The sequence below is a fragment of the Hypanus sabinus genome, chromosome 12, assembly GCF_030144855.1.
Source record: "Hypanus sabinus isolate sHypSab1 chromosome 12, sHypSab1.hap1, whole genome shotgun sequence".
In the NCBI taxonomy this organism is placed as follows: Eukaryota; Metazoa; Chordata; class Chondrichthyes; order Myliobatiformes; family Dasyatidae; genus Hypanus; species Hypanus sabinus.
Window position 1 is genome coordinate 70,152,014 of NC_082717.1, and position 10,700 is coordinate 70,162,713.

Below are 10,700 nucleotides of genomic sequence, written 5' to 3' on the forward strand. Positions count from 1 at the left end.
CATTCCACACACCAACACCTTTCTACATTATTTATTCCTGACCTTTATGACAAAGACTCCACCACTGTATAATCCATCACAATCTACTAAATTTCACAACATCTTAACTTGTCACTCCTTCTATAGTTTTAAATATAAATTTCAATGAGAAAGACTTCAGTTACAGAGCACCTGTCATCACCTCGTGATGTCCACATATCTCAACCATCAATGAAATACTTTTTTTGAAGTGTAACCATTATTGTAACATGGAAAATGTAGCACAAACCTGTGCTTAGTAACCTCCCATAAAGAAAAGCAGCAGATCTTTGGCAAATTGATAGGTGCAAGCGGCAATGTAACTGCAAAACAAGTTTGGGACAAGTCTCAAGGAACAAATTAAAAGGTGTCACAATAGCACAATAATCCTTTATGTAATTACAGTCATTAACAGTCTGTATTAACACACCAAAATATCACACAGTTTATTCTATAATTGAAAGTAAACAAAACATACCACTCCAAGGTATATTCCAGTCATGTTCTCAGCAGTGGAATTCCTATGCTGATTCTGCATGTTGGTATTCCAGTATCCTTACATTCAAAGAGTATGAAAATAGGTTTTCAGGCAGAAGTGAAATGCTCCTTATCCACTTTGTACACACTTAGTTTCTGTGCTAATATACGGTGTTCACAGATAAAGAAGTAACAGCAGGTGACTGTCAATAAAATAGAAAGTGAATATGATTTACAGAATTAATATTATTGCTCATAGCTGGAAAAAAATCAAAAACCATTATTATTCACAGCAAGCAAATTTCTTTTATTCACAGAATATGGATGTCAAAGGAGAAACAAGAATTTCAAACAAGCTCATGCTTATTGATCCTGAGGTAGCATTTATGAGCAAATGCTTTAACCTACTTGGCCATAACCAATGGTTTATTATGCCAATTAAAGACAGTAAAATTCAACCACCTTGATATGTATCTGAGTAAGAAGAAAGCCATACTACAACCAGAATCAGGATTTACATTTCCAAAATAAAGGACAAGAAAAAATAATAACCCCGTTATTGCATTACCATTAATACTGATATCAGCCTTCAGAATGGTCATAAAGAATTGTGGAATTGTTGTAGCACAAGAAGAGATCATTTGCCTAACTAAGTCTTTGCCAGCTTGTTGCAGAGAAATCCTTTCAGACTCATTCCCCTCTCTCTTTCTCTCTCCAGCTATGCAGTTATTTTGCTTCAAGTCCTTATCCAATCCCACTTCAAAAGACCTGACTGATTTCCCGTCTACCACACCAATCAGATTACAACTGGTTTCCCTGTAAAGAAAATATTTTCCTCAAGTTTCCTCTGTGGTTCTTCCCTTTGGCAGTTTAAATGTGTGTTACTTGGCCCATGAAACATCTGCTGGTGGAAATGGCTTCTGTAACCTGCCATGACCTTGCAAGCCTTCATCAAAGTTCTTCTTAATCTTGCATCAAGAAGAATCCTAGTTTATTCAATATATTCTATACCATTGTATACAATAAACTGAATTACCTTCTTTCATGTCATACGTTTTGTACGATTCAATAAACTGTTATCTCTTTTCCTTGAAGTTATTCCAGTGAATAATTTCTTCATTCTTTCCAAGGCTTTCACATCCTTCTTATTAAGTTCTATTATTTTGAGTTTGGAAGGAAGAGGGTGATCTTACTGAAACATACAAGATATAAATGGGGTATGTCAGGGCAGAAACACAATACAGGCCCTTCGGTCCATAATCCTGAGCCGAACATATCCTTACCTGAAAAATTACCTAGGGTTACCCATAGCCCCCTATTTTATACCTCTATATACCTGTTCAGGAGTCTCTGTAAAGACTATTGTATCTGCCTCCACCACCATCACCCACAGCCCATTCTATGCACTCAGCATTCTCTGCATAAAAAACTTAACCTTGACATCTCCTCTGTACCTACTTCCAAGCACCTTAAAACTGTGCCCTCTTGTGCTAGCCATTTCAGCCCTGGGAAAAAGCCTCTGACTATCCACACGATCAATGCCTCTCATCACCTTATGCACCTCTATCAGGTCACCTCTCATCCTCCATCGCTCCAAGAAAAAAAAGGCCAAGTTCACTCAACCTATTCTCACAAGGCATTCTCCCCAATCCATGCAACATCCTTGTAAATCTTCTCTGCACCCTTTCTATGGTTTCCACATCCTTCCTGCAGTGAGGCAACTAGAACTGAGCACAGTACTCCAAGTTGGGTATTAGTTTTTGTGTGACCAACCAGAATGAACCACCTCACACTTATCTGGGTTGAACTCCATCTGCCAATTCTCAGCCCAGTTTTGCATGCTATTAGTATCCAGCTGTAACCTCTGACAGCCCTCCACACTAGCCACAACAGCTACAACCTTTGTGTCATCAGCAAATTTACTAACCCATCCAACCACTTCTTCATCCAGGTCATTTATAAAAATCATGAAGAGTAGGGGTCCCAGAACAGATCCCTGAGACACACCACTGGTGACTGACCTCCATCCAGAATATGATCTGTTTACAACTACTCTTTGCTCTCTGTGGGCAAGACAGTTCTGGAATCACAAGGCAATGTCCCCTTGGATCCCATGCCTCCTTACTTTCTCAATAAGCCTTGCATGGGGTACTTTGTCAAATGCCTTGCTGTTTCCTTGCCTCTGCCTTCCTACTACAGAGAGATTCAAACTAATTGTCATGGATTTAAATAGTGGGTGAAGGGGCGTTGGTTATTAAAGCTAAGGTCTGTAAGAATTTCTTCTTGCAAAATGTGGTGAATCTCTGGAACTCTACGCGAGGGTGGAGGAGACTAGATCTTTGGAAGCATTTAAAGATTTGGATTTTAAGTTACATCATGAAAGATAACTGAAAGATAGAACAGTAGGAAGATTAGACTGCAAATTACTGATGCTAATGTCACTAATAACAAGGAAAAAGTAGAGATATACAACAGGTACAACTGTTATTATAGAAATCTTGGAAATTTACAGGGTTAGGCGAAACAAGATCATTAATTATCTGGTCAAGATGATGCCAGCGTACAACGATTCCTCGGCAGACATCTTCAAGATAGCCTGTCTCTTCAATTATTTCACTTCCTCTCCATCTTCTACTCATTCTTTTTGTCTTGATTGTGTTTCAGAAACTGTTGGAGCCTGTGATATGCCATTTGGAATTTGATCAAATGACCTATTGCTCTGCTGGCCCCTGAAGGACTGCCTCGTGGAGAAAACCACAGATGGGGCATAGGGCCAAGACAGACTCCATTTTGAAGCTTTGAGGAAGACTGAAGCATCAAGGCAAATGCAGAGGAGGCCAATTTCGTGCAGCTGCTCTCCTCGCTGACAAGAAGAAGAGATTCTGACATTTATGCGATATTGGACTGTAGTTTATATTATTCTCCTTCAGTTCTGTTTTCTTTCTTTTTACCAATTGCCAGGTGGGCAATAGCTTACTTTTTATGTGAGAGAAGGGTTGGGGATTTGGGGTTTGATGTTCTTGTTGGTGATTTTCCTGTGCTGGCAATCTGGTAGTTTTTGTGTGAGAGAGAGGGGATGGGGGGGGGGGGGGGGGGTTTGATGCTTTTGTCACTGGTTTTCTTTGCGAGAGAGGGAATGAGGAGTTTGGGGTTTTTGCCATCCTAGCTGCTGTTTTCAGAGCGATCTGTTAGTTTTTGTGCAAGGGAGGGCTGGGGTGTTTGGGTTTGTGAGTTCTGCTTTTTTCCCCATGTGGGGAGGGGGGGTCGATGTCTTTTTCTTTCAACAATTCCATGGTTTTTCGGTATTTCATGGCTATTCAGAGAAGACAAATGTCAGAGTTGTATTGTATATGCATACTTTGACAATAAAATGAACCTTTGAAACTTTAAGTATTCAAAATTCAGATGGGAATTTAGAAAAGAAAAAGAAACCTAGTTTAGGGGTCAATTTCCGTCAATGATCACAGAGTTTATGGATGAACAGCCTTTGAGGAAGAACACTGATAGCAGAGCATCAGATGGGTTTAAGTGTGTTCAGGATAACAAATGCTCGCACTATTATTCTCAGCCAGTAAGGAGATGACTCGCTATTTTGCTCAGCTGTAGATGAGTAAGGATTAATTTGAAATAATCAAAGGCACAGATGATGGTTACAGCAGCAGAAAAGCTGAGGTAAGTGCAGAGATGTTGATGAAGGAATTATGGAGACTGAAGTAAATATTGAGCTAACATTTGAAGCTAGGCTGTCAATTTAAGATAAAATGACCCCTGGGAATCAAGGCAGATGCAATGAAATTATTTTTGGGACCTGGAGACCAGCATTTTCAAAACAAGCTAGCAGGAAAAGAAATTATCGGATCAGTACAGATGCCTAATCAATTCAGACTAGCCAGCAAAGCTAGACAACTGCAGTGCTTCAGATCACAATGTCCAAATCTCAGAGCCCCTTCTAAGGCTAAAACATCAATCGTATGCCCAGTGGTTGAAATATCCAGGTAAAATTTATAACAAGTATAATGTACTAAACATGGACAAATACAAGTAATACATTAAATTATGTCTAAGATTTTTCTGAACTGTTTCACTTAAAATTTAATATTATTCACTTCATATGCAAGTGGAAAAATAGCAATTCGAATGATTTATGGAAGGCTAGTGGCTCAGCTGTATCATCAACAGATCATGTCCTTGACTAGGAGTCTGCCAATAAATTGCAAGCGGAGCCGGACAGGCAACAGTAATTATAGCAGGTCTCACAAACAAATTTTGCAATTGTTTAATCTCATAATGTGTGGTTTAATCAGTTGTACCTCAGTAAGATGGGGCTATTTAAACAGCAGGCTTTAACTGTGTACATAAGCTATTTGAAAAATAAATTTAATAAGCTACAACACTACAACCAAACCATTAGCTACATCTTCTGAAGAGTAGGGTGATTCTCCCTGCAAAATGCATTGAGTAAAGAAATTATACCCACATGGAGGATCAGAGGGATCTTGTGGTCCAAGTCCATAGGACACTCAAAGCTGCTGTGCAGGTTGACTGTGTGGTTAAGAAGGCAAATGGTGCACTGGTCTTCATCAACCTTGGGAATGAGTTTAAGAGCCTAGAGGTAGTGTTAACAGTAATATAGGACCCTAGTCAGGCTCCACTTGGAGTACTGTGCTCAGTTCTGGTCAGCTCACTACAGGAATGATGTGGAAACCATAGAAAGGACGCAGAGGAGATTTACAAGGATGTTGCCTGGATTGGAGAGCACCACTAATGAGAATAGGTGCAGTGAACTTGGCCTTTTCTCCTCGGAGCAGCAGGGGATGAGAGGTGACCTGATAGTGGTGTATAAGATGATGAGAGGTATTGATCCTACGGATAGTCAGAGACTTTTTCCCCAGGATTGAAATGACTAACACGAGAGGGCACAGTTTTAAGGTGCTTGGAAGTAGGTACAGAGGAGATGTCAGGGGTAAGTTTTTTTTTTACGCAGGGAGTGATGGGCTGCTGGAAGCGGATACGATAGGGTCTTGTAAGAGACTCCTGGACAGGTATATGGAGCTCAGAAAAACAGAGGGCTATGGGTAACCTGAGGACATTTCTAGATAAGTACATGTTCAGCACGGCATTGTGGGCCGAAGGACCTGTATTGCGCTGTAGATTTTCTATAAAACTCAATCCGCGTCACACACGTCAGGGAGAAATACCCAATAACTTCCATTGGCGCCCAGAAAAGCGTGGTTGTCGTGTGTAATGCTCTGCCGCTGATTTCATAAGCAACTTTTGCATATAACAGACTATAACACGCCTTTAATGCCAATAAGGCGTTGGAGTGTTTTTCTATTGCCGGCCTGACCCATTGAATAACCATTAAAAAAATGTAACCAAACATATAGCGCCTGCAACATACAAAGTTATCTTGTTGTAAAATAGTACATTCTTAACATTAAATTTCGCACACAAATACCTGCGAATATGGGGGGAAAGACTGAAGAAATTTCCCCTTCAGACTGTGCAGCTCAGAATTACAAATAAGCACACAATTGCTCTCAACAGATACACCTAAGATAATATAAACAGATCTGATACATAAAAATGAATGTTGGTAATCACCACAAAGAAAACTTAAGGAACGAAATCTGAAAATCTCCCACGGTAAGTATCAGGTTGCCGGTTCTTCGCCTGAGGGACAAGCGAAGAAGTCCCTCAGCGGAGTACAGTATCAAATACGGATTGGCAAGCGGAAAGGGGCCAAAATGAACGTCGAGACACCCCCAAATGAGATCAGAAACAAACGTGTAAATGTGCTACTCACTTTCCCAACCACAATCTGCCATTTCCGGTCGACTGATAAAAGTTAAACGGAAAACCCGAAAGCCAGGGCACGCTCGCTGTATCGCTTCGGCGACAGTAACACTACAGTGGTTAAAACAAAACAAGCGCGTAGTATGGAGCCTGGCAACCAGCGGATTCCGCGAAGATTACCTTCCCCTACTGAGACGCCTGTTTGTCGACATTCCCATACTCATGGTGACTTGAAAAGAAACGTCTTCGAAGAGATACTCGTGAACTCCACCCCCCAGGACCACCACCACCGCAGTTACTGTTAATACAACGTGAAAATTATGAACAACCAGGACATTTTAGGCAATAAACGGTGTCCAAAGCAAAAACCCACTTGGGACCCTTCAAAAAAAATCATCCAAAGATGATTAGGTAATTATAATGTTATTTTCCTCGAATATTTCATCGCTTTTACAAATAAGAAGCATGTTCAGGATTCTAGAAACTGATGCGGATAGCTCCCTCGAAGGGGAGGTGCGGGCACAACGACCTCCGGTGGGTTTCCTTTCAGATTTCACCATGATTTCTTCACCGCGTGAAAAGCATTAGTTTGTGAAGGAACACGAGGGAGAAAACAAATATGTTGCATTTCCATTAGGAACTTACAATATCAAACCAACAGAATGGATGAGTAGATGTGACAATTGGCCAAAATACAAAGAATGAAGCAACAAATCCCTCCAGGGCATGAAGTGATTTACAATGGATTGCCAGGATGGTGACAGAATTGAAAGCGTCTCATAACAATATTTAGTCTCCTGGGTTCAGCACTAACTAAAAATAATACCAGTTTCACAGCAAATACATAATGTTTTCCCAGGGCTAATTAAACTTACCAGTACAATAATGTGTTATACATTAAAGAAAAGGCGGAGAGGTTGGTAGTGTCGAGGAAGCAATGTGGTCGCAGCAGAACTTAGACAAATTGGAAGAATGGGCAATAAAGTGGCAGATTGAATACAGTGTTGGGAAATGTATGATATTGCATTTTGGTAAAAGGAACAATAGTGCAGACTATTATCTAAATGGGGAGAAAATCCTCAAGGATGATTCCAGGAATGAAGGGGTAAACATCGGAGGAGCGTTTAGCAGCTTTGGGCCTGTACATGCTGGAATTTAGAAGTCTCACTGGAATTTACAAGAATGTACGGGGATCTCATTGAAACCTACCAAATATTGAAAGAACTAAATAAGGTGGATGTAGAGAGGATGTTTCCTGTGGTGGGGGTATCCAGAATCAGAGGGCACAGCCTCAAAATTGAGCAGTGACCTTTTAGAACAGAGGTTAAGAGGAATTTTTTTAGCCAAAGAGTTGTGAATCTGTGGAATGCTCTGCCACAGACTGTGGTGGAGGCCAAGTCCATGGGTATATTGAAAGCGGAAGTGGATAGATCCCTGATCGGTCAGGGTGTCAGAGGACATGGTGAGAAGGCAAGTATATGGGGTTGAGTGAGATTTAGGATCGATCAGCCATGATGGGATGGTGGAGCAGACTCGATGGGCTGAATAGCCTAATTCTGCCCTTATGTCTTATGGCCTTATGATCTTAATGGAAACAGCAGACAGAGACACAATTGAATTGCAGTCAGGAATGAAAGTGGGTGTGAACAAAATTGCAACCTCAAAACAGAAACCTGCTGGCTGAACAAATTGTGTTACCATTGTGGCAGGGGCTTACATTCACCAGGCCAGTGTAGGTTTAAAGGCGAAACTTCCAGAAAATGAAACAAAGTAAGACACATACAAAGTGTATGTTGACAGTCAAAAATAAATGGACTGCACAGGGAAGAGAAAAAGATAAAAAGTCAAGTTGCAGTTTCAAAAGAGCACTAATCTGCACGCCATTGATGAAATGCCTGATAATGATGAGAGTGACAGAGGTCTGGGTAGCTTTGAGATTTACAATGTTCAAAAAAGTTCAAAAGTAAAGTTACCAGCAAAATACATTAATGTCACCATGTACAATCCTGAAATTCGTTTTCTTGCAGACATGCTCATTAAATCCAATAGCCATTTTAGAAACAGTGAAAGACATACACCAACTCACACATTATGATCCAGATCATCCAGTGAAGCTTGCCTGTGATGCCTCACCGTATCATATAGGTGCAGTCTTATCACATGTTATGAGTGATAGATGTGAATGCCCCATAGCCTTTGCCTCATGTTCCCTTACCATGCAGAGAAAAAATATGCACAGATTGACAGAGACCTTGGGTCTAGTTTGGGGAGTAAAACATTCCAACCAGTACTTTTATGGGAGAGAGTTTACCCACATTACTGATCATCAATCACTCGTGTCCATTTTTAATCTACAGAAGGGTGTTCCACTAACAACAGCCGTATGAATGCAGAGATGGGCTCTGTTTCTTGGAGGGCACAATTACAAGACTGAGTTCAAGAAGACAACTAGTCATGGAAATGCTGATGGACTGTCCTGTTTACCCTTGGAAAAGGAAATAACTAAAATTTTGAAGGAGATTGGGAGGGTAAAAGACTGAGAAAGTGGAGGTTTTGAGAGAGGCGATACTTTGTGGGAGAGGATAGTTTTGAAGGAGTGAGAGAGTTTGAGGGACAGGAACTTTTAAGGGAATGAGAGAATTTTAGGCACAGGAAGATTTTGAGGGAGAGTTTGAGGGAAGAGTTGGCTTGAGTGATGGGGTGGTTCTGAGGGCGTAGCAGTTCTGAGGGTGTGAGAGTTTTTGGTTGAGCGAATGAGTTTGAGGGAGGTGGTGGTTTTAAGAGAGTGAGAACATTGTGGGGAGAGGAGTTGTTAAAGTGAAAGATTGAAGGAAGAGTGGGATTGAGACAGGGAGGTTTTGAGAGAGTGAGACAGTTTGAGTGCGGATTGTGATTTTGAGGGAGTGAGACTGTAAAAGGGATGGGAAGGTTTTGAGGGAGTGAGTTTCAGGAGAGAGGGCATTTGATGGAGAGATTTTGAGGGGGATGGACTGAGAGAATTTGAGGGAGAGAGTATCAGTGTGGAGGAAGCGAGGAATCTTAGGATCCACATTCATGGATCCCTCAGAGTTGCCGCACAGGTTGAGAGGGTTTTTAAGAGGGTGTGTGGTGTGTTGGTCTGCATTAATTAGGGGATTGAGTTCAAGAGCCGTGAGGTAATGTCTGTAAAACCCTGGCTAGACCACACTCAGAGTATTATGTTCAGTTCTGGTCACCTTAGAGGATGTGGAAGCTTTAGAGAGGAGATTTACCAGGATGCTGCCTCGGTTAGAGAGCACATCTTGTGAGGATAGGTTCAGTGAGTTAGGACTTCTCTCTCTGGGCAATGGAGGATGAGAGGTGACTTGACAGAGGTGTGTAGGATTATGAGTGTCACGGATAGAGTGGACAGTTAGAGCCTTTTTCCCAGGTGGCAATGGCCAGTATTTGAGGACATCTGTCGATGGTGAGTGGAGGAGAGCTTAGGGGAGATTTCAGTCCAATTATTTGGGTGCCTGGACTGCACTGCCGGGGTGGTGGGAGAGGCCAAAACAATTGGCACATGGATGGAAGAGAAATAGAGAGTTATGGGCTGCGTAGGAGGAAAGATTTATATAGGTCAGCACAACATTGTGTGCTGAATGGCCTTTACATTGCTGTACTGCTCGATGTTCAATGTTTTCTGTAAGGATTGAGATTCCGTTTCAAACCAGATCAAGAATCGGACCACAGCACAAACAGTAATCAAAATTATGAGTAGGCTTATGATTGAGCACTGAACCGTGTTCAGGTGCTCCTTAAAAGCTCAACCCTTGGCACTCAAAACATGATTGCCAATTAGAGGGACTGTCCTGAATCCTTAAAGGGGCCACACCAGCAATCCATACACCAGGGAGTTAAAACATCTAAGCCTCAGAAGCTGGCCCGGATGGGTGCATGTCGTAACAGACTCAGGATTTGCCTCTCCAAGTGAAGTCCAGGAAACTGGCACCCAAGTTCATTGGACCCTCCAAGATTTTCTGGAAAGTAAACCTGCTGGCCTACACCTTGCAGCTCCAGAAAATTCCCCTTTCCATACTTCCAAATTAAAACCTGTGAACACCAGCCCCTTTAGCCCCACCACTATCAGCCCTGCCACAACTCAGGTCTGTTGATGGGGAATAGGTCTTTACTGTGAGAAGAATTTTGGATTCATGAACTGTTCAGGGTGTTTGGCAGTTCCTTGTTAACTGGGAAGGATTTGGAACTGAGGAACAGCGCTGAGTTCCTGAAAGAGACATCTTGGATCCAGCACTCATCCATGATTACAATCATCGTCTCTCTGAGCAGTCAGGAGATGGCCACAGGGGAGGGGATCCGGTTATGACACACACCCAACATTGAGCACTCTAACTCTCTAAGAGTATGGATAGCTAGTGTGGCCTCTTTAA

General features: G+C 41.7%; 1 protein-coding gene across 8 annotated transcripts in view; it reads right to left on the minus strand.

Annotated features, from left to right (window-relative positions):
* LOC132402996 (uncharacterized) overlaps positions 1-6,570 on the minus strand; it is a 276,911-nt gene extending 270,341 nt beyond the window's left edge. For 4 of the 8 annotated variants that reach the window (XM_059986191.1, XM_059986190.1, XM_059986189.1 and 1 more), the window contains exons 1-3: positions 6,302-6,570; positions 1,532-1,687; positions 497-698 (exon numbers count right to left, since the gene is read on the minus strand). In XM_059986191.1, coding sequence (XP_059842174.1) covers positions 497-556 — 60 coding nt within the window. In that variant the 5' untranslated portion in view covers positions 557-698; positions 1,532-1,687; positions 6,302-6,570. Of the gene's footprint in view, positions 1-496; positions 699-1,531; positions 1,688-5,953; positions 5,976-6,301 lie in introns of those variants that run through there. The other 4 variants (XM_059986187.1, XM_059986186.1, XM_059986188.1 and 1 more) reach the window with 4 other exon arrangements.
* Between the last annotated feature and the right edge of the window lie 4,130 nt (positions 6,571-10,700).